General features: G+C 64.7%; 2 protein-coding genes across 3 annotated transcripts; one reads left to right on the top strand and one right to left on the bottom strand.

Moving 5' to 3' along the window:
* The first annotated feature begins 349 nt into the window (after window positions 1-349).
* Window positions 350-4,334, top strand: FGF22 (fibroblast growth factor 22). Its single transcript, XM_080815537.1, has 3 exons — window positions 350-592; window positions 2,505-2,608; window positions 2,698-4,334. Exons 1-3 carry the CDS (start codon window positions 379-381, stop codon window positions 2,890-2,892), a joined length of 513 nt encoding a protein of 170 aa, XP_080671663.1. The 5' UTR covers window positions 350-378; the 3' UTR covers window positions 2,893-4,334.
* A 177-nt stretch (window positions 4,335-4,511) lies between these two features.
* On the bottom strand, window positions 4,512-15,030 carry RNF126 (ring finger protein 126). 2 transcript variants are annotated; one of them, XM_080815522.1, is made up of 9 exons: window positions 14,842-15,030; window positions 7,824-7,882; window positions 7,507-7,570; window positions 7,000-7,244; window positions 6,046-6,114; window positions 5,902-5,971; window positions 5,285-5,378; window positions 5,086-5,201; window positions 4,512-4,946 (listed from the first exon to the last, which is right to left on the bottom strand). In XM_080815522.1, the coding sequence occupies exons 1-9, from the start codon at window positions 14,914-14,916 to the stop codon at window positions 4,941-4,943; spliced, it is 798 nt and encodes a 265-aa protein (XP_080671648.1). In that variant the 5' UTR covers window positions 14,917-15,030; the 3' UTR covers window positions 4,512-4,940. The 2 variants fall into 2 exon arrangements, with proteins under 2 accessions (XP_080671648.1, XP_080671647.1); XM_080815521.1 differs by having other exon boundaries at window positions 4,512-5,010; window positions 14,842-15,027.
* Window positions 15,031-22,713: the final 7,683 nt, after the last annotated feature.

The raw sequence follows: 22,713 nt of genomic DNA, 5'->3' as shown, positions 1-22,713 counted from the left end.
CCGGTGACTCACGGACACGCACTGCCCTCCCCGCCCCGCAAGACAAACACGCGCGGAGGCAGGAGAGTTTTCCCGAATGGGCCCCGCCCCGCATCCCGGCCCCGCCCAGTCGCCGAGTCGCCCCGCGCCCGCGGCTCTGAGCCCGCCCGACGCCCCGCCCACTGGCCTGCCGCCGCCTCTCCACTGGTCGGCTCCTGGCCCACGGCCCCGCCCTGTCTCCCCTGGCCCGCCCCCTGTGGCTCAGGCCCCCGCCCCCCGGACTCCCTATTGGCCCGCGCGGGCTGGCCCGGCAGAGGCGCCCCGCCCCCGCCCCGGCGATGGCCGAGCCCCCGACGCACCGCGGGGAGGCAGAGCGGGCGGCGATCCGGGCGCGGGGCGATGCGCGGCCGCCTGTGGCTGGGCCTGGTGTGGCTGCTGCTGGCACGGGCGCCCGGCGCCGCGGGGACGCCGGGCAGTCCGCGGAGACCACGCAGCTACCCGCACCTGGAGGGCGACGTGCGCTGGCGGCGCCTCTTCTCCTCCACGCACTTCTTCCTGCGCGTGGACACCAGCGGCCGCGTGCAGGGCACCCGCTGGCGCCACGGCGCCGACAGTGAGTTCGGGGAGGGTGCGGGGCAGACGGGCCGGCGGGAAGGACAGGGGCGGCAGCAGTGGTAAGGACCAGCCGGGCCCCGGGTCCTCTGTCCCGTAAGGGTGTGTGGCGGCTGCTGGGGCCTCAGTTTCCCCAGCTGTGCAGTGGGTCCAGCGCCCGCGCTGAGAGGGCTGGACAGTTGAGGTAAACGTCGCAGAGGAAGCGCCCAGCGCTGGCCCGGCTCCGCCGCACAGTCGTTGAGGCTGGGATCCCTGGGTCCCTTTACAGGGGTCGAGATGGCGGCTCCTGGAAGCCCCCGGCCCCAGGACCCGGCGGCATCGAGAAGCGGAAGCAGAGCTAGGGTCTGAGCCCTGGACTCCCCACACCGCACATCCAAACTCAGAACTTGCTGGAGTGAGGGGCCCCTGTCTTGCTTCCCACACATCATTTTGGTGGATGAGGGACAGAGAGGGAAAATGGCCTGCCCAAGGGTCTCACTGCTGGGGTCAGGGTGGGGGTGTTGCTGGGGCTCCTTCATGCCCAGAACCTTGTCAGGTCGGAATCACTGTCCCTGACGCCCTGCCCCGCAAACAGTAGGCACTCAATAAGTGTGGAATGGAGGAGGCAAGAGGAGGCAAGGGGCGAGGGAGAAGGAGGAGCCCAGGGGCTGCCGGGGATCTAGAGCCTCCGTGACCCTGCGGCCCTGTCTTGGTCTGCCCAGAGCTCTGAGGCCCCGGGCCGGGGATGGCTAATCCCCGGCCACTACCTGAGTCACCACCATTAGGGCAGGTAATCACCCTCTGCCCTTCCATCTGCTTTCATTGGGCGCCCAAGGCTCTCATTAGGCTCACCGGACAAGGACAACGACAAGGGGACTGGCTGGGCCAGTCCGTCGGTGGTGGGCACAGGCAGGCAGGGTGTCTTCAGGCTGGGCGTGGGGCCTGGATGTCCTGGGTGGGTTGGGACAGTCACTGCTTCTCTCTGAGCCTCGGTTTCCCCATCTGGGCAGCAATGGTGGTGACATGGTTGACAGCTCTGCGGAGGGAGGCTCTTGGAGCTTTTCTCTGTCTTTAATGCTGTGGGTTTTGATTGTATGCTGTAGTGGGCACAGAGGGCACATAGCAGCGACCAGGACAGCCCACCATCGTGGGGCTCCCACAGCAGTGGGTAAAGCAGTTAAACAAGCGAATGACTGATACAGTAATTCCACGGGTGGCCATGTAGGGAGCAAAGAAAATGAAAACCGGGTGATGTACAGGGGATGGCGGAGCGGCAGCTTTACCGGAGAAGTCTGGGGGCTCTCCAAGGAGGTGGGCTTGAGTTGACTCTCATGTAGAGAGAAGGAGCTGGGTGCCTGACAGGAGAGAGAGCAGGTACAGAGGCCCCATGCGACATGGGGTGAGCTCCCCATCACCTTAGGCATCCAAGTGCAGACTGAAGACCGGAGGGCGAGGCCTGAGCTCCACAGTAGGCCTGGTCATCCCCTGGGTCAGCCTCGCCGGACCACTCCACGTGGGCAAGTCTTCTCCAGGGTCTCCCATCTGCCACTTCCCAGGCCTCAGGTTCCCTCTCTGGGAAGCAGGCACATCGGCGCCCCCCACCTGTGGTTGTGGGGTACAGTGCTCGGCATACGGTTGGGGCTCCTGTAGTGGCAGTGGCCACCATGGAGCTGATCATCGCCCTGAGTTCCCCCCCACCGCAGGGCCCGTCCTGCTTCAGGCCTTCACACTGGCTTCAGTGTCCCTCCTGCCCCTCCAACCCCCGCCCCGGGGTGCTCCTGGCAGGGCCTGTGTGCCCCCCTGTGTCAGCACACCCAGCACAAGGCCAAGCTCACGGCAGGGGCTGGGTGAACGCATGAGCGCCAGCGGGAGTGTGTGGGTGAGTGGACGGTGGGCTGCCGGCCCTGAGCCCTGCCCCACCCCCCCACCCCCAGGCATCATTGAGATCCGCTCCATCCGCGTGGGCGTCGTGGTCCTCAAGGCTGTGCACACGGGCTTCTACGTGGCCATGAACCGCAGGGGCCGCCTCTACGGGTCGGTGAGTGCAGCGTGAGGGGCGTCTGGTGGGCGGGTGTCGGGGGGGAGCAGGGGGTCCGGGGCCCGCCTCACACGCCCGACCCCCCGAAGCGGGTCTACACTGCCCACTGCAGGTTCCAGGAGCGCATCGAGGAGAACGGCTATAACACCTACGCCTCGCTCCGCTGGCGTCACCGTGGCCGGCCCATGTTCCTGGCACTGGATGGGCAGGGGGCCCCACGGCATGGCGGCCGGACACAGCGGCACCACCTGTCCACCCACTTCCTGCCCGTCCTGGTCTCCTGAGGCCCCGGGTCTGCAGGATGCCTGAGCTGCACAGCCAGGGGCCTGGGGCCGGTGAGGTCCAGGCCGTGGCCAAGCCGGTCTGGTCACTCATCTTCTCCCCGAGCATTCATGGAGTGCGGGCTATGTGCCAGGCTGGGGGCGCTGCAGGTCCCCACGGACACGACCTGACCCCCAGGAGTGCCTGAGTGGGGGGGAGGTGGACACTGAGCTGAGCAGAGGCCACAGGTGTCCAGTCACAAGCTGGGCCACAGAGGCCCATGATGGACATGGCCATGTGTCACAAGGGCTGGGACACGGCCTAGGCAAAGGCTCTGTGATGGGAGCCCATTGGGGTGTCTGAGGCAGGGAGGTCGGGAGAGGCTCGGGCAGAGTGAGGTCTGAGGGCTGGGGGAGAGAGGGCGACATGGACATGCCACAGGGCGACAGGTCCCCGTCCTCATCCTGGGAGCTGGGACGTGTCCCCTCCCGCGGCAGAGGGGACCTTGTCAGGGCCCCAAGGTGGGGGTGACCCTGGGTTCCCGAGGGGCCCAGCGTCCTCACCAGTCCTCCCGAGAGGGAGGCAGAGGGCGGGGGTCCCCGAGACGGGCAGACCCCGCGCTGCTGGCAGGGAGGATGGGGGGGCCGCAGGCCAGGAAAGGGCAGGAGCCGGGTCTCCCTGGGGCCCTGGGGAAAGAAGATGAGCCTTCCTTTCTGCATTTCTGAGCCTAGAACCGTCAGAGAATCGGTGTGTGGTGGTCACAGGGGCATAGAATGGACTCAGAAGCGCACACCACGCGCGGTCTGAAGCTGCTTGAAGGGCAGCCGCGGCCAGGGCCCCTCCGCTCCTGTGGGTCGGGGAGTTGGGGAGGGCACGTGCAGGCCACAGGGGCTCTGTGCCTGCATCCTCCAGGGGCTTGGGGGGGACCTGGGGTGGCCGGGCCTCCTGCCCTCCCAGCACCCCTGAGCCCTCACCCCCAGGCTGAGCCCCAGCAGACAGAAAAGGGGCGGAGAGAAGAGCCCAGGTTCAAAGCCCAGCTCTGTAGCCTTGGGCCAGGTGGGTCCGCTCAGGTGTCCCACCCCGGGCGGCAGTCCCTGGGGTGGGACGCAGTCTCCCACGCTCTCAGCAGCCGCCTTCCACTTAAAACACTGAGAGTGAAGCCGGGGAGCAGCTGCTGGACGGGGCGTGCTGACTGACCGGAGGACGCTCGCTGCGGGCGGGGGCGGCTGCTGGTCCCGGCGGACTGGGGCTTCCTGGCGGCTGGGTCCGCCCTCGGGGAAGCTCTGCTGTCTTGGGGGGGGGGGGCTGCCGGCGAGCTCCCGGGTCGGGGTCCGCGGCCGCCAGAAGCGTCACAGCTCAGCCCGCCCCCAGGGCCCGCGCAGAAGGAAAACACCAGCCGCCTGCTTCTCTTTCTAAGTAGGTGTATTTTTAAATAGCTTTCAAGATACACATATTTTTTTCCTTTAAAAAACGTCTGTCGGAGCAGTTTTGTTCTTGTTTTGCTGGTCATCCCGTGGTCCTGAGCCCCCTGTGCCTGGGCCGGGGACACCCGGGCTGGGGACCGGCAGCCTGTCCGGGCACCACGGAGACCCTGGCCTCACGGTTCCCCCCAGTCTTTCCACAGATCATGCAGGGCCGCGTGTGAGCTCAAACGTCCGTTTATTTCAAAGCGGTAATAATTTAAAATTATAAAAACCTTTCCGCCGCTGCTGTGTGGAGGGTGAGGTTAGAGACAGATGGGTAGGGGAGCTGGGGACGCCCCCAGGGGTGCCGTGTGCCCAGGCCCCTGTGCCAGATGCCAGCCTGGAGGCGGCGGTCCTCCGAGTCTCTGCCCGCGGCGGGGGGGGGGCGGTGTGGGAGCCGAGGCAGGTGGGGGCACCTCCAGGCTCCGGCTCCGTGGTGCCCCCCCTCTCCGCCCACCGCCCCACAGGGCCTGGTGCGGGTGGGGTCCTGTGCTCACTCGGGGGGCCGGCCGGAGGGAGGCGGGGGGCTCAGGAGTTGCCAGCCGGGTTTTCGTTGCTTGGCGAGCTGGAGGACGATGATGACGAGGACGACGAGAAGCTCACGCCGGTCAGGCCTGGGGGGTTGGTGGCTGTGTTCTGTCCCGTGAGACTTTTCCGGCACACGGGGCAGCTGTCGTGCTTTGTGAGGACATGGGGGGGAGGGGTCAGAGGCGGAGCACGCGGGGGATCCCCACGGCCGCGGCCCCCGCTCACCTGCTGCAGCCAGGGCACGATGCAGCCGTCGTGGAAGAGATGACTGCAGGGCAGCTGCCGCACGCGCTCCCCCAGCCCGTAGTCGTCCTTGCACACGGGGCACTCCAGCCCGGAGCCTGCGGGACAGAGCCCGTGAGCGCCGCTGAGGGGGCACAGTGTTGGGAAAGGGAAAGCCGCCCGGCGGCTGAGAGCTACGCACCTACGTGTTCCTCAGTGACGGGGACGGTGGGGAGGGCCTGGATTTTCTCTTTGTCCGCAGGCGGGGGGCCTGTGTTTTCAAACTGATTGAGGAGCTGAAAGACAAGAGGCCAGAGTGCCGGGAGCTCGGCAGGCAGGCGCGGCCCCTCGCCCCGCAGGGCTCTGAAATGCAAGGCTGGGTTACCTGCAAAAGCACCAAGGCTGTGTTTTTCCAGGTCCCCCGACCCCCCCCACAAAGCTGAGCCCCACGCTCCTCCCCACCCGTCTGCGCGTCCAGTCAGGGTCACTTTGCAGCCGGGGCGACCCCTCCCGGCACCAAGGGTCCCGCCCAGGCGCTGGATCCTGCCCTGGCCAAGCGCCACAGCCTCCCCAGGGCAAGCCCTCACAAGGCCCGCCAGGGTCACGGGTACCACCCCATCCTCAGGACAGCTCAGGACACTGTGGAGGTCCACGCGGGGCCCCCCAGCCTCAGGATGGGAGTTATGGAGAACTGGGGAGCAGGGCATCCACACCAGGGACCCGCTCATCCTCCGGTAGCCGGCCCGTCAAACTCCTCGTCCTCAGCAGAAGGAAAGATGGTAACACCCCGGTGCCCACCTCGGGCACCCCACCCTGTACCTGCGTGATGATGGCATCCAGGCCGTTGGCCCCCCAGGCGTAGTCCATCGGGTTTGAGTGCAGGACGCCCCTGGGCAGAGAGGTCTGGGGTTCAAGTGGCGGAGGGGCCTGGCAGGGCGCTAGGGGACCCGCCCACCTACTCACCAAGGGCCCAGGCCCAGGCTGGGGATGCTGGCCGGGGTGATGATGCCATTAACCAGCTGCTGGATGATCCTGGAACAGAGCGGGAAGCCCGGCCTGCAGTCAGCATCCACCCGGAGGCCCGGACAGCACCTGTGAGCACCAACCACACCTGCTCCCCACGTGACAACCCGGGGCTCATCCCAGAGGTCCCCAGCCCTGCCGTACACAGCAGCCCCAAAACATGCCGGCTGAGGTGGCGGCGAAGCCCGGGCCTGGGGGAGCCGGGCAGCTCCCAGACGCCTGACACCAGGGTCATCGGGGCAGCCCAGGCTGTGTCCGGGGCTGGATTCCAAGAGAGCAGAGCACGCCAGGGCTGCCCGCGCATCTGAGCCCATCTTAAGTGACACAACGCCGGTTCGCGTTCGGCCGAGTCCCTGCTAGGAATCCATCCGCCCGAGCAGCCCGGCCCGCCGAGAGATGTGCTCTTTTTGGCCCCGTCCCTCGGAACACGCCTCGGCTCACAGGGAAGCTGCCCTGGTGCTGACCCCGCACGGAGGGAGCTCCCGGCTCCACTGAGGAGCCGGGATGCCAGAAACCGCCCTGGGAGACGAGGACCCAAGTGTGAACCAGTCGTGTCTGACCAGATGGGCATCCAGGCAGGGGGCGTGGGGGAGAGGCAGGGACCCCGTCAGAAGGATGGGGGCACCGAGGGGACAAAGGGCCCTTGGTGCTGTCCGGTTCTCGCCCATCCTCAGGCCCCCGTCTGCACCCCGTCAGCAGGGTGGGCAGAGGCAAAATCTGCCTGGACGTGCTGGGGACCGCCCTGCCCTGAGGTCAGCCCCAGAGCTAGCATCCACCCCTCTGTGCCCACAGAACCTTCCGGAAGGGCAGATGGTCGGTCCCCCTGAGCTGGGACGGGGCAGGCCTCAAGACTTCCCTGAGCATCCCGCCCGCCGGCTACCCCCAGTGCCTCACCCTTCCAGCGTGGGGACGCCTTCGTGCCGGCCGGTAGCCCGCCGTGCAGTGAGGCGGGCGCGGGGCTGCCGGGCGCCATACCGGTGCCGGGAGTGCTGCTCTCTCTCCCGCCGGCTCTCGGGGTCCCTGCCCTCATCAGCCTGCACCCCGGGGGGGAACGTGGGGATCTCGAAGCTGTCGTCAAAGATGCCGAAAGCAAACTGGCCGTAGCCCTGCGGCAGCGTGAACAGGTGCTGGTCCACGTTCTGCGGGGGAAGGGCCATGGTCACAGGCCGGGACCCTGAGCCGCCCCCTGGGAGCCCAGGCGTCCTCCACGCACCGTGGGGTACCGCCCGGACCCAGGGCTCTGGCGGATGGGGACACGCCGGGGGACCCTGGCGTGTGTGGGAGGAAAGCGGAAGGTCAGGCCCGGCGGTCAAGGGTCAGGCGGTGGAACACTCCTGTGCAGCGAGGGGGAGGCTGGGTGGCTGCCTGCAGGAAAGGCACACGACCTGGGGCCAGACTCACCTCGAATGACGGCCTGCTCTGGTCCGGGGGTGCCGTGGAGGGGGCGGACCCATTTTCTGTACTCCTGGGAGGACGGGGGCAAGTCAGCACCAGGGGTGCTGGGACTCAGGGCCGCGATCCCCCTCTGAAGCCCTGCCCGTGCCCTGGGTCAGGAAGTGGAGGCTGACTCCCCAACATCCCCCGCCTGCCGCAGCCCGTCCAGGCTCTGCCCGCCCAGAACAGAACCAGCATTCGGCGCGGCACCCCGTGTCCCAGCCACAGCCCCGCCTGCACCCCGAGGGGCCTGGTCCGGCCAGCGTGCACCCGGCCTACATCACCTGGTTTCTTCTGGAAGCTCCTCGATAAAGCCAGACTCGCATCTGGGGCAGATGTAATCCTGCAGGGAGAGGGCAGGTGAGCGCCGTCTCAGGGCCCCTGCCCCGGGCTGAGCTAGCGGGACCCCCCCCACCTCTAGCCGTGGCACACAGCAGAAACTCCAGGCACACCTGGGAAACTGCCCCAGGCCAGAGTCAGAGCTGGCAGAGGCCCTGCCGGGCGGTGCTGGCTAAGACATGAGCACAGACCCCCATCAGCCTCAGCGACGACCTCTGTGTCTCCATGACTGGTGACCCTTGGACCTGCTGCCCCTGGTGCCGGTGAGGCCCGGGCTCCCAGGTCACCTCCCTGTCATCCCACAGTCCATCAGCCCATGCTCCTCAGGATCACAGAAGTCATTTCAAGGTCTCCACTCACCCACATCAGCTGTTAAAGGCTCTGACAAGGCCTGTAACAGGCCAGCTGCTGTGGGCCACTGAGCAGTTCCTGACTTAGACAGACAGAAAACCTTCTGTGAGCACCTCTCCCCACCACATGCACATAGAGGCCCCTGTACCAAGCTCTGGAAAGGTCGCAGGAGTGACCATAGGGCCCCAGGACTATGGAGGCCTCAACAGTCCAAGTTCCAGGATGGCGGCCACCTAAGGTGGGAAGTGCCACACAGGGACAGGGACCAGCCTGTGGGCACCCATAGTGGCATTTCTGGAACATTCCAGTAGCCCCTGCACGGGGCCCACGACCCCATCCCCACTGGCACGCCCCCTTCCCACCTCTGGCCCACAGGTGCTGTCCCGACTGGAGAGTGGGGGACTGGCCCCAGGGGAGCCATGGGCACAGGTGGGAGTGCCAGGCCCCTCTGTCAGGGCCGTGGGAGCCACCGCAGCACAGGCCACATCCCTTCACCTTCCTGCACGCCAAAAGCAAAGGGGGCCCCAAAGGACACTGTCTGAGCCAGATGGGAAGAAGCCGCACAGGCCACAGGAGCCAGCGTCCAGGACTCACACAAACCCTAACAATTCAACACCAAAACTACAAACCACCCAGTGCAAAAATGGCCGAAGAACCAAAACAGGCAGTTCTCCAAAGACACACGGAGGGCAGGACGCTGGCGGAAGGATGCTCGGCACAGTTGGGAGCAGGAAAATGCGAACCAGAGCCGGGGAGACACCACGTCACGGCCCCCGGGGAACAGCCCGACCCCGACACGCAGTGACAAGTGCCGGCCAGGACGTGCAGACGTCGGAGCCGGCCGCCACGCTGGCAGGGACGTGACGCAGGACAGTCTCTTCGGAAACAGTCCCGCGGCTCCTCAGAAAGTTGCACACGGAGTCGCCCGATGACCCTGCGAGTCCACGGCTGCGTACACGGCCGAGACACACGGAAACACACGTCCCACCAAGCCCTTAGTGCACGTCCACAGCGACACGACTCACGGCAGCCAAAAGGTGGTGACAAGCACAGTGTCCCTGCACAGGTGGATGTGGCCCACCCACATGCGGGGGAGTCCCTGGCCCCAGCAGGAGCGAGGCCCCCATGCACCGTCCTGGGGACAGACTGAAGCCCACAGTGCTCAGGGAGGGAAAGAGACACAGGAGGCCACACGGGGTGTGAGTCCACGCGTGTGACACGTCCAGACCAGGCTCCTCCATGGACAGGAAGGGGACTCGTGGGGGCTGAGGGGCTGGGGGAGGGCATGGCTGATGGGGACGGGATTTCCTGGGGGTGATGGAATGTTCTGGGACTGGATGAGGTGGTGGGTACAGGGCTGCTGAGCGCACAGGAAACACGGGAGAGCACGCGGTGAGCAGGTGGGTCGTATGTCAACAAAGCTGTGAGAAGGACCACTGAGGACAGGGACGTGGGGGCTCTGGGCAGCTTGTGACACGGGGAGCGCGCAGCCCTCAGGGCTCTCACTGCCTGGCAGAGCCTCTAGGGGAGGGAGGCTTAGCACGCGGGTGGTGCGGCTGCAGGGGTCTGTGGCTGGCCTCGGTTCGGACTCCCGGAACCCAACCACGGCTTGGCACGGCCGTGTCACAGACAGTACCGGGCGTCACCCAGGGCTGCTCCGGCTCAGGGTCGGCAGGAAGGTCCAGGATCTCTCTAGACCCTGCTGGAGCCCACCCGCCCCACAGCTGCCCTCGGAATGAGACGGAAACCAGACCTGTGCCTGCCGTCACCAGGCGGGATGGCAGGGCTAGGGAGGGCCTTCGTGAGAAGCCGCCGCTCCCCCCCATCGGAGCATGGCCGCTCCCAGCCGCCATGCCCCCCGCCCCAACCCGACCCCCTCCCCGGCCAGCCTCGGAGTGTCGGCCGCCTCAGCCTAAACTGCGCAGCCCAACCTGATGCAAAACAGGCAGCCTCTCCTCCCACCATGAGGCTTGGGGCCGCTCCTGAGCGTCCCCGGGGAGCACAAGCTCCTCACCCCACTCTCTGCTCTCCACTCTGCCCTGTGGTCAGCTCGGGACAGGCCAGCCTGGCCGCTCCTGCTGCCCTGCCCCCACCAGGCCACCTCCACCTGCCCTCTCCTCTCACGGCCTGGCCTGCACACCGTCCCCTTTGTCAGAGTATTCTTCCCAGATAGCTACCTGGCTTGCCCCGGCTCGGAAGTCGGGTCTCTGCTCAAACGTCACCTCCTGGCTGCAAGCCTCGGTCTCCCCACCTGTAAACGGAGGATGGCCTCAACCCTAGGGCTCTGAGATCCGGCAGCCGCTGAGGACCAGAGGGCTAGGGCTCAGGGCTAGGGCCCTGCCGCAGGGCTCTCCAGCCCCTCGCAAGCCTCACGGCTGAATCCAGGTTGGCCCGTCTGAGCCGTGGACCCCCTAGGATGTCAGGCAGGACTCCAGCCTCTGCACGTCGGCAGTGAGAAAGGGACCAGATCTGGGGGTGTCCCAGTGCTCTCCTCCTCCAAGGGCACACCCCAGAGATTTCTGTTCAACCTGAGTAGCCAACAGTAGACGCCTGCAGCCCAGCGAGGACACCCTGAACGGAGTGCTCGCCGCCCACGGGCAGAGCCTGCCCCTCCAGCCTGGGTCCAGGTGGGGCAGCCCCAGGATCCCAGCCCTCACCTGTGAGCACCTGTCTCTAACCCATGGCTCCTCACGGTGAAGTAGTGACCTCGCCCCCTCGGAGGAGGGGACCACTCCGGCATCATCACCAGTAGCGGCGGCCAGAGCACTGAGGACAGGACGGACACTCAATCCACGGAGCGCCTAGGAGGTGCGACTCAGCCCCTCCTCAGTGACAGGGAGAACACGCGGGTGCAGACACGGGACTGACGTGCCCAGGTCGCCCAGGTCAGCTGGGACGGCCCTCGGGAACAGGCACCGGTCTCATTTACGATCTCCTTCACAGCATGGCCAGGCAAGGCCCCACAGGATGGTCTGCTCTAGGGCGACGCTGGGCTCTGTGGGCCGGGCCCCTCAGGGCCCCCCGCAGGACCCACAACTCCAAGTGCAGTGCAGATGCACCGCACAGACTCAGGCCCAAACACAGCCATGACGGGCCTCCCACGCCCCTGCAGTCCCGCGTCCCAGCCTGTGCCCCACCAGCCCACAGACCTCAGGAGCCACCTGCTGCCCCACGCAGCTGTTCTCAGCAGTCACTGGGCAGAGGGACCTGCCCAAACCCCATGGGAAAGGAGACCCTGCCCCTCACCACTCCCCAGCCCTCCTGCCCTTTCTTCTCGAGGTCTGAGCAGCGGCCACCGTGTCCCACGTCCACACCCCATCTGCCCCCGAGTGTCTGTGAGCGCCGTGCACACTGCTGGACGCCTGGATGCAGAGCCGTACCACAACCCGGCCGTGGGTGAGGCCCTCTGTGAGCCAAAGATGTGCACACACAGCCCAGCACTCGTTTCCCCCCAGGGGTCCCCATTCCCACCTTCCTCCATCTTCCCAGGGTGCTTCAGACACCACGGCTAGCCGGGAGCCCATACGACAGGACACATGTGCCCACTGTGCTGGGGGTGTCCCCTCGCTTCAGCTGCCACATGGCTCAGAGGCCTGGGGTGCCCTAGGGCACGGCTCACCCCGGCACCCAGCCACCTCCTTGGGGTTCAGCCCGCTTCTGCCCCTGCTGACTTCAGACCCTGAGCAAACATCAGCCCTCTTCAGGGTTGCAGGGTGGGGTCCACGTTCCCCGGGATGGGGGGCAGCCCACATGTCAGGGCTCCCTAGGCATCCCCGGTGCCCGACGTCCACTCCATGCTCTGCGTGTCCAGCGAGCCACTGGAATCAGTTCCACCCTTAACCTCCCCAGGGCCCCGGTTTCCGCAGCTGCAAATGGACGGCTCACCGTGGGCAGGGCCCCACACGGCTGTCAGGCGGCCAGAGGGCCCAGAATGAGGCCACACGGGGCCCGGGAGGCAGGCCCAGCCCCCGGTTCTGTGGGGACGACTCCACTCATTCTGCTAAAACCTGAAGGCCAGGATGTCTCCAGGCCCCTCCAGGAGCAAGGCCAGTGGGCGCGTGAAGAGAGCGAGGGCAGGCTGGCTCTCCTCGCCCCAGCACCCCTCCAGGCCCGGTCTCCCTCCGAGCACACACTGAGGACATCTCTGAGAAGGCAAGCAGTCACCATCAATGTGACGACAGGCGGGAAGAGGACGATCTTAAGGCGCCACCTGCAACAGGGAGCTCAGGGAGTGAGGACCCCACACTGCCGCCTGCTTCGTCCACCCGGTGGGACTTCCCCGAAGCCCTGCAGACGCCAGGCACAGCCAGGCTCTACCCTCAGAAGCGCCACGTCCACAGGCCTGCAATCACGTCCACCCAAGCTGGCGCCCCCGCTGCACCCCGAGCCCGGCCGTCTCCTGGGAAGGATCGAGTCCGGGCTTGTGCGCCAGCCTCGGAGGCCTTCAAGCCAGCCGGCCTGGCTGGTTCCTGCTCCCACATGCCCTGCCCCAGCGAGGCTGCCGGCCCGTCCCTGTGCACCCTGCGGGTCAGGGCCGGCACTCCTCCACACACACGCGCTTCCCCTGGACCCCACGGAGTGGACACGTCGGGTTAGCTCCTCAAACCCATCTTGCGGGCCAGGAAACAGAGGTCCAGGGAGCGGAGAGGCTTGCCCAGAGCCACACGGTGGAGACGTGGCACAGCTGGGGGCGACCTCAGCCTGATCCTGCACGGAAGCCCCTGAAAGCAGGCACTGTCTCTGGGCCTCTGGAGAAACCTCAGCGGTGACAAAAATCCGAGGTAGGAACCGCACAAAAGCCAGCCCCAATGCCCTGCAGCACGCGAACCCCAGGGCGACCTTCCCCTGCCACCACGTCGACGGAGCCTGCGTTTCTGCCCCCTGCGTGCCCCCTACGGATCAACGGCTGGCCTCCTGCGCCGCGTGGAACCCTACCCCAAGCCCACGAGCAGGCACACTCCTCACCGTTACTGGCTGTTACAGAACCTACCAGCGTCCTAACCAAACATTTGCCAATCACTTATCCGACACGGCCTCTCCACCCAGCCTGTGAACTCTGAGGACAAAGGCCAAGGATACCTTGACACCACTGGATTCCGTGCTTAGGAAGGTCCTCATCAGCCCGGTGACAACTGCAAGAGGTCAGGGTCCTCCAGGTCCAAGGCCGCAGGGCCAGGCAGTGGCCACACCTGGCCAGGACCCAGGCCCTGTGCTGGCCCCAGGGAGAGAGGCCCAGAGCGCACAGCTGTGCAGACCGCCCGACCCCACCACAAAGCAGGCCACTGTGGGGGAAGGCCGAGACCCAGGGCCATCTCGGGGCTCAGACCAGCTGCAAGGGGCTGTATGCCATTAGGCTACGCTGGCGAGCTGTCAGGGGACCAGCGCCTTCCCGCCCTGGTCGAGAAAGACGGGAGCTGGGGCTGCACTTCCGGAGGGAGGCGGGGGGGCGGGGGGGTAGGGCAGGTCTCAGCTCCCCAGCAGGTGCTCACACATCTGAGGTTTCCTTTTATTCTTCCTTCTCCCGAGGAGGAGGGAGACCCTCGCCTCTAGAAGCCACACCTCCCTACCTTTCCCAGGCTCGGGGGTGCAGACACTGCTTTCTGCTCCAAACCCCAACTTTAGCCCACCTTCCTCCTCTGTGGCTGGGATGATGCCGACAGACCCCTTCCCCTGGCCCCCTCTTCCCAGGGGTGCCCACAGCTGGAAAGGCAGACCCCAGTCTGCCTCTGATATGGGAACAACCTCCCCCCACAGCCAGGCAACTGTGGGGGGCACCCTGGCCGGAGATGAAGTGTGAGGAGAGCCCCGACAAGGTGCTCAGTAAGTCCTGACACGATCCCACACTCCCCTCTTCCTGCCCCACGGGATCCGCCCGGGGCAAACCTCACGCCCGGCTGGCCTGAGCTTCCCAGGGTTTCCCCTTGCGCACCTGCCAAGGAGGAGAGGGTGGGACCAGACCGCCGCTTTCCCTGCCGGCCTGGGGCAGGGGGACACGGGTCCCACTCTGGACCTCCGGGATGAGGAGCCTGGGACACTGTACCTTTAACAAGCAACCCCCTCCTGCACCACGCGGTTTGCGAAACGTGGGCCTAAATGAGCAGAAAGCAACACCTGGCCACAGGCCGGCCTCAGCGCCCCCGCCCCGAGCTCCAGGGAAGCTCAAAAACGCAGGCCCGGGGCACCAAGAGCCGCCCGGGGCAGCTGTCAGGCCGGGCCCAGGTCCACCGCCTTCCCGTCCCTTCCCGACCACGGGTAAGCGGGCGGGAAGGCTCCAGCGGGCGGCCCGCAGCCAGGTGCCCGCAACGCCGACCACGCGCTCCGGGAACGGCCCCCGGGACCCCCACCTCTCTACTGCTGCGCGGCGTGCCGAGCGCAGGTCACGCGGCCTCCGCGGGCCTCAGTTTCCCCAACAGGGACCGAGGGGCCTGCCGGGGCGGGAGGCCGCGCATCTGGGGTCATCGGCACCGCGGCGCCCCCGGCGGCGGACCCCGCCTCCGGGCCCTCCGCAGAGACCCGGGCCGACGCCTCCCGGGCCTCAGTTTCCCCGTCGGAGCCCGCTCGCCTCTGGCCGAGAGCGAGTGCTCCCGCCCGCCGCCCCGGCCCGGGCCTCACCGGCAGGCGCGGCACGATCTCGACCGAGCAGCAGTGGCAGAAGTACCGTCCGGGGTGCGGCGACGCCTCTGCCATGGCCACTGCCGCCTCCTCCGCGCCGCCCGCCCCCCGCGCGGCGCCCGCCGCCGGCCGTTTGCTGCTCCCTTGCCGGCCGACGCGCCCGCGCACGCTCACGCAAGGCACGCAAGGCACGCACGGCGTGGGGTGGAGAGCGCGCGCGAGCGAGGCTGGCGGCGCGCGCGGCCGGCGCCGGCCCGGGCAACGGGGGCCGCCGAGGGACAAACCCAGCGCGGGCGCCTCTCGCGCGGGGCTCCGGGTGGGGTGGGGGGGCGCAAGGCCTGGACGACCAGGGCCGGGCTCCGGGAGGGGCGGGGGCCCGGGAGGGGCGGGCGCCGGGAGGGGCGGGGGCCGAGTCTCCCCGGCAACCCGGATCGGGGAGCGGCTGGGGGCGAGGCCCGGCTGTTAGCCGCGAGGAGGCCGAGGGGCGGGCCGTGCCTGGGGTGGGGTCGAGCCCCTGCTCTCCTCCGGAACAGGCCGTCGCTTTCACTTCCCTCGTGGTGTCTGCCACCGCCGCGCCCGCCCTTCTGTCTCCTCACCGTGCTCGCTGGCGCGGGGTGTCCGGCGCGCTCTCACCTCCGGCCCTTTGCACCTGCTGTGCCCCTTGGCGGGAGCACCCCAGACACCTGCGTGGCTTTCTTCTCGCTTTTCTCCAGTCTTTGCTCAAATGTGTTACCTGCCGGGATGCCTTTCTCAATAGCACTTATTCCACCTGATAAACTGTAGGGCCGGCTCCACAGAAGGGACGCTTGTGTCTTGTTCCCAGCTGGCCTCAGGACAGCGCCTGGTACACAGGTATTCCATAAACACTCGTGCCCTGAATGCAGAGGACAGGCCAGTTCCGGGGTCGAAGAAGGACTGCCTCCATGCCACAGTGTGACCCACGGGATGAGGGAGTCAGGCCCGCCAGGGGTGGCCTCGTTTCTGAAAACGAAGGAAGCCTACCCCCCGCCCCATCCCACAAAATAAATCAGCCAAAAATTCATTATCACCCAGCACAGGCCGGGTTCGACTCTGAGGTTAAGTCCAGCCCAATCATGCATTTATTGATTTATCCACTCAACAAAACGTTCACCGAGCACCTGCTGCGTGCCTGACCTTGTGATCCCTGTGAGAACACAACGTGGAGAACAGACAGTGAAAATGGCTCGGTGGCTCCGGGAGACACCCCAGTCCCATGAGACTGGGCCAGGGGATGGGTTCCTGGGGTGCTGCTGGCTCTGCCTGGGGAGACAGACAGAGTTTCCTAGGGGAGGGGGCATTTGAGCCAGGGCTTTGAGGAACGAATAGGAGTAGGTTGGAGTTGGGCTTCCCACAAAAGGGGGCATTGGAACCAGAGTGTCAAGAAATTTAAGAATGGAGCCTATGTATAAAGGATCTTGAATGGCAAGAGGCTAGGGACAAGGACTTGTCTGCCAGCCAGTCTTGTCCCCCTCAAGGTCCAGGGGTGATTGCAAGGCATTCCTGCTCTGACCACTGGAGCGCATGCTGGTCCCATCACTGGGAATCCAGGAAACCCCAGGTCCAGGGAAGGGCAGTTTGCTTCAGGCGTCTCATGCCCAGCCCTAGCTCATTTCACTCTGCAAACACGTTCATGCTTTCATTCTGCAGAAGTCTATGAGGTATTGCCCAAGAGACCTCAGAACCAGCAGGCCTGTGTTCAAGCCCCGCCAAGCATTGCTGGCTGTGTGGCCCGGGGTGGGTCACCTCATTCTCGGTACAGATAGCACAACCTGCCTCGGGGTTCTGGGGCTGCATGAGGTTTGGAGGACACACAGGTACCCATGGCACCTCCCAGGTCCACACGGGACCTTGTGCCTGCCCTGAGTTCATCTGCCCCTAGCCCACCCCTCCCAGCCCAGCCTCACTGGCTCCCTTGGGTGGGCCCAGCTGCAGCCCACCTCAGGACCCTTGTCTGGTCATGCCCTCTGCTGGGAGTGCCCTTCCCACTGTCCCTTCTCTTTCCTTGCTTCTCCGGAGGCTGCCCCAATCCCTTCCTGAGGGCGCCCCCTCCCATACTGCACCCCGATGCCCAGCACCCCCTTTCCTTCTCCTGGAGCCATCCCCTACAGCAATCCAGGAGTAGCGATGGCATTGCCCAAAACCTGAGACCACGACTCAGCCTAAAGTCAGTGTCCCACAGATTCTTTTTTTTTTTTTTTAAAGATTTTATTTACTTACTTGTCAGAAAGAGAGAGTGAGCACAGGCAGACAGAGTGGCAGAGGGAGAAGCAGGCTCCCCACGGAGCAAGGAGCCCGATGTGGGACTCGATCCCAGGGCGCTGGGATCATGACCTGAGCCGGAAGGCAGCCACTTAACCAACTGAGCCACCCAGGCGTCCCAACACAGATTCTTGAATATGTGAATAATCAGTGAGTCCCTGCTGGGTGCCGGCCCCTGCTGGGGCTCAGGACGAGCTGCAGGGGTTTTGTATATTGTAAGAGGAAGAGCTCAGTGAGCGGGTGCGGGGTAGGGAGGTGGGCAGGGGGAGTTGAAGTTGAATCTTCTCGCAAGCATGACAACGTGAGGGCAATTGAGAACCCCCCCCCCACCTTACATTTGAGACTGAGGGCGCACACGAGTTCATGCGGCAAGGCCAGGACTCCAGCCCCGACCGTTGGGCCTCTGTGTCCTCTGCATGGGCCCCTGCCTGCGGGCTACCCTGGAACTGGGGCATTGGAATGCCGGCTCAGGCAGCGTCTGCGTATAACCCAGTGGCTCTGGGGTTCTGGGGCCCTCAGGTACCCATTTGTGGCCGGGTGGCTGCCATGCTGCTGATGGGACAGATGGGAGGATGCTCTGATGGTCTGGCACAATGAAACACAGGGGACTCCTGATGGATTTCCCAGCATCTCCTTGAAAAGTCTTTGGCTGTGGATAATGGAGGTAGGTGGCACCTGGGCCCTACAGAGTCCCCCAGGACAGGGCCATGCCTCCCCCCTCCAACATCCCACAACACAGTTGTGCTCCCCTCTTAGACACTGCAGGACAAGGACAGACAGCCCCTCCGACACAGTCTTCTATCCCTAAAATGGGTCTCCCTCCTGCCTCCCTGGCAGTTGCCTCTGTAAAGGGCAGCTGTCTCGTCACTAGACCTTTGCGTGTGCCCTCCCCTCTGCCTAGAGCATCCTTTCCTTCCGCTGCCCCATGCTGAGTCAGGAGCCTCATGGCAGAGGGGAAATACCGGAGCAGTCAACAACCCTCTGAGCTTCCCCCCTGGGCAGGTGACTCTGGCTCTTGCTGGGTTTCCTCCTGTCCCCTGGGACACAATAGCTTTCACCTCTGTGTGGGGACGATTCAGGGGGTAAGGCCTCTCCTAACCCTCTACCAGGGTCAGCCTTTTTTTCCGGCTTTGGAGTGGGTTTTGATTTTGGGCGAGTGACCACGTTCAGAGTTTTTTTCTAGCTATTTAATTTTTCTTGTGAGTGTTAGGACCTTCTCTCTGGTGGGATGATTCCGTCTAAGTTAGGACTGGAGCGGCACTCAACTTGTTGAGCTGGTAGCAATTGCGGCCGTGTCCTGGCCCGGGGATAGGGGCAGGTGTGCGCTTAGGTACTCGCCTACTCAGGTGCAAATCAAGCCTCAGAGGCCCTGGGGGGCTTTGGGGCCAGAGAAAGGGATTACCCACATTGCAGGCAAGAGACTAAGGCACTGAGCAGGCAGGCCACTGCCCCACTGGGCAATATTCCTCCAGGCCAACGGGCTACTTTTGCAGTTTTGGGGGTTTTCTTTTTAATCTTTTATTTGTATTTTTTTAGTTATGTCTTTTTTTCCCTTTTCATTTATATTTGTTGGTCTATATTTTTTATTTGTATTTCTTCATTTGATTCATACACACCCAGGGGTACCTCCAAAAGCGGGCTACTCCTTTACCTGAACCAACAGCGCTTTACCAAATGGGGTGATCAGGACCAAAGACAGGAAGCCCAGGCCCATCCACAGCCTCATCCACGCTGGCTGCTCACCTCCACGGTTTGGTCTCAGTTCCGCATCCCGCTGGGACATTCCTTGGCCGTGACCTTGACACACTGGCACGGGCTCGGGCTCGGATCAGGCCAACGGAGCGCTCAGGCTTCCTCTTTGCGTTCGCCGGGGCAAACACAGAGGAGGGGCCGGGAGGATGAACGGATGCATGAATGAGAGGAGGAGGGGACGAGGTCGCCGCCTGCAGGAGTTGGGGTCACGGGAAAAGCACCGACGGGGGGACCGCGCGGCGGAGGGCGGCTTGCTGTCCCGTCCCGCGTGGGACCTCACTGTGCTGAGCCAGACGCCTGGCCACGGGCTTGCGCTCGTGGCTCACGCCACCCCGTGAACCGTGCCCGGCCGCCGGACTGCGTCCACAGTCCCCATCTCGCAGGGGGCCCAGGGTGACAGCTTCCGGGCCGGGCCGGGGGTCCCCCCACCCCCGCTCCCCGGGCGGCGGCGGGGCCAGCAGTGCCCCGCTCACTGCGACCCCCGACACACCCGCTGTCGGCCGCGGATCCCCACCGCCGCGAGCAGACACGGCGGCGCGGCGGGACGCGCCCTCATTTGTTAGAGCAGCGAACGGGACACTGATACATCCCGCTTCCGCCCGTCACGTGCGCCCTAGCTCAGCCCGCGGTCCCCAGGCCCCGCCCCAGAAGGCTCGCTCCCCCACCGTTGGCCAGAACTGTGTCACATGGCCGTCTCTAAGCCAATGGCTAGCGAGGGGAGTGGCTGACATTACGTTGATTCGTTCGGCCTATCAGCTTTCGCCTCTGGACTGGGGGTGGGCCCTATCGTCAATTGCAAAGAAGACTGCCTGCTTCCTGCGCAGAATCTGTTCTCTTTTTAGGAAGCTGGCGGGGGGGGGGGGGGGGCGGCCTGGGGGGGCGTGGAGGAGTCGCGGCGGGGGGGCCCTGGAGGAGTCGCGGCGGGGGGGCCCTGGAGGAGTCGCGGCGGGGGGGCCCTGGGGGTGGCGTGGAGGAGTCCCGGCGGGGGGGCCCTGGGGGTGGCGTGGAGGAGTCGCGGCGGGGGGGCCCTGGGGGGTGGCGTGGAGGAGTCCCGGCGGGGGGGCCCTGGGGGTGGCGTGGAGGAGTCGCGGCGGGGGGGCCCTGGGGGTGGCGTGGAGGAGTCGCGGCGGGGGGGCCCTGGAGGAGTCGCGGCGGGGGGGCCCTGGAGGAGTCCCGGCGGGGGGGCCCTGGGGGTGGCGTGGAGGAGTCCCGGCGGGGGGGCCCTGGGGGTGGCGTGGAGGAGTCCCGGCGGGGGGGCCCTGGGGGTGGCGTGGAGGAGTCGCGGCGGGGGGGCCCTGGAGGAGTCGCGGCGGGGGGGCCCTGGAGGAGTCGCGGCGGGGGGGCCCTGGGGGTGGCGTGGAGGAGTCCCGGCGCGGGGGGGCTTGCATGAGCGGAAAGGGCCTGGAACCCGGCTGAAAAGCCGGGACTTCGTCTGAGGGCCACGGGGAGCCGCGCGTGGCGTCGGAGAGGGAGGGCAGCCCCAGGAAGGCGCTGACCAGGCCCGGCTCCGACCGGGCTCTCCGGGAGCGGCCGCCACGCGCGAGGCTTCGGCGGCTGCCGTGGCTGTCAGCATCACAAGCCCCGTGAGAGAACCCGCAAGGCTCTGCTTGCCGGAGCCCTGACCGCGACCGGTCCTCGCGCACGGCCAGCAGACCTTTCGTGGATGAGGGGTCTGTCACAGGCCTCCTTCCGATTGAGGACGGTGGGACGAGGTGACCCTGAGAGCTCTGGGGTTATATCCTGGAGGCAAAGATGGGCACTTCCGTGCGGGTGACTCCTACGGCCCCTGCAGATCCGCAGCTGTGGGTCCTAAAGGTTCGACTTGAATAAAATGTAAGCGGGCTTAGTGAAAGCTGGTTTCGTTCGCCGCAAGTGACAGACACTCAGCTTAAAGGGACTTCATCTTCTTGGGGTGGAGGAATTCAGGCACAGCTGGATCCAGGACTTCCAACCACAGTACAGGGAGTTTCTGCTGCCCCTCTTGGCTCAGTGTCCCGCTGGCCTGGCTTCTCCCTGGCCCTTGGTAGGAGCCACCAGCAGCTCCAGGCTCACCCACCTCCTGCTCAGGCAGGAAGTGGGTGTCTCTTTCCCAGAAAAAAAAAAAAAAAATCTCAGAGCTGACTCCTCCTGGTTTGCTGAATGCTAGATGACCCTAATTGGTTCAGCCTGGGATGGTGCCCACTCCAGGGATCCTTCGGGTTGGGAGCACAGGAGGTGATTACTCCAAGGAAAATCTGGTGCTGGGACCAGAAGAGGGGCGATGCCAGCCACAATCTGGGGGCTGGCCATCATTGTCCAGTCCAGAATAGGAGGGCCTTGCCCCACAGCTCAGCACATGGGTCCTGGAATCTCGCTTATCTGGTACTGAAGTCCCCAAAACGTGGGGCTTTGTGATTGCCAGAAAGTCACTTTCCTTCCTCCACCCTCTGTATAATGGAAGTCTGTCTCACGGCATCATGGTGAGTGGCAAAAAAGACTCATCAGGCATCTCCCCTGGACAAACACCTATCTGCTAATCAATAAATATCTGTACACACACGTCACGCCCCTGCTGTGCACCACGCACTGTCCCTAGCATCCTGGCTGGAATCGGCAGTAACAGGATTTGTGCCCATTTTACAGATGAGAAAATGGGGCACAGAGAGGTCACACGTGGCCTGGCCAAGGTGCACATCCTGTACCAGGCTTCCACCACAAGGGTCTTTCTCCCTGCAGGCCTCAGGGTCTCCTCGGAGGCCCCACAGCCTTCCTGCTCCCAGGGCCTCTGCTCTGCCACCTGCCTTCACGCTTGTGTTCACTCCCTTGTTTGTCTCCAGCTGACAGGGACCCTATCGCTGTGGCACCAGGCCCAGTTTGTACACGCTGCCTACTGCTTCTGTGACAAATTGCCCCCTACTTGGCAACTTAAAACAACACAACTTTTTCTCTTCTCGTTCTGGAGGTCAGAAGTCCAACATGGGTCTCACTGAACTAAAATAAGGTATCGGTACAGTCTAATTCCTTCTGGAGTCTTGGGGGTGGGGGTATCTGTTCTTGCTTTTCCAGCTTCTATTCTTTAACTTCTCTTAAGATTTTCTTCATTTGAGAGCAAGAATGAGAGTGCACAATTGGGACAAGAGGGGGAGGGAGAGAGAGAACCCAAGCTGACTCCCCAGTGAGCGTGGAGCCCAACACAGGGCTCGATCCCAGGACCCTGAGATCATGACCTGGGCCAAAGGCAGCTACTTAACTGACTGAGCCCCCCAGACACCCCAGCAAGTACCCTCCTTCCTGCCCATCACCCACCACCTCCCTCCATCAACTCTCACTTTGTTCTCCACAGTTAAGAGTCCCTTAGGGGGACACCTGGGTGGCTCAGTGGGTTAAGCCTCTGCCTTCAGCTCTGGTCATGATCTCGGGGTCTTGGGATCCAGCCCCGCATCGGGCTCTCTGCTCAGCGGGGAGCCTGCTTCCTCCTCTCTCTCTGCCTGTCTCTCTGCCTACTTGTGATCTCTGTGTCAAATAAATAAATAAAATCTTAAAAAAAAAAAAAGTCTCTTAGGGGCGCCTGGCTGGCTGTCGGTAGAGCATGCAACTCTTGGTCTCAGGGTTCTGAGTTCAAGTCCCATGTTGGGCATGGAGTCTACCAAAAACAGAAAAAAAAAAAAATCCTTTTATGGTTTGCGTCCTCTCTCCTTTTTTTCTCCTTCTCTATTAAACTCCACCCAGGAGTGCGACTGTATGGTATTTGTCCTTCTCTGGCTTTTCCAGCTTCTGGAGGCTACTCACATTCCTGGGTTCGAGGCCCCTCCCTCTTTGTCCATGGCCGGCAATGGCAGGTCACATGCATGTCTTTGACCA

This window comes from Martes martes (assembly GCF_963455335.1).
Source record: "Martes martes genome assembly, chromosome: 1".
Taxonomy (NCBI): Eukaryota; Metazoa; Chordata; class Mammalia; order Carnivora; family Mustelidae; genus Martes; species Martes martes.
The sequence above is the reverse complement of the archived record's forward strand: the minus strand, read 5'-3'. Positions and strand labels throughout refer to the sequence as shown.

Coding starts and splice junctions, on each gene's coding strand:
- FGF22 (XM_080815537.1), top strand. CDS start 379: ATGCGCGGCCGCCTGTGGCTGGGCCTGGTGTGGCTGCTGCTGGCACGG. Junction 593..2,504: donor CTGGCGCCACGGCGCCGACA/GTGAGTTCGGGG, acceptor CCCCACCCCCAG/GCATCATTGAGATCCGCTCC. Junction 2,609..2,697: donor GGGGCCGCCTCTACGGGTCG/GTGAGTGCAGCG, acceptor GACCCCCCGAAG/CGGGTCTACACTGCCCACTG.
- RNF126 (XM_080815521.1), bottom strand. CDS start 14,916: ATGGCAGAGGCGTCGCCGCACCCCGGACGGTACTTCTGCCACTGCTGC. Junction 6,115..6,999: donor GGCGTCCCCACGCTGGAAGG/GTGAGGCACTGG, acceptor GCTCTGTTCCAG/GATCATCCAGCAGCTGGTTA. Junction 5,011..5,085: donor TCGTGCCCTGGCTGCAGCAG/GTGAGCGGGGGC, acceptor GTCCTCACAAAG/CACGACAGCTGCCCCGTGTG.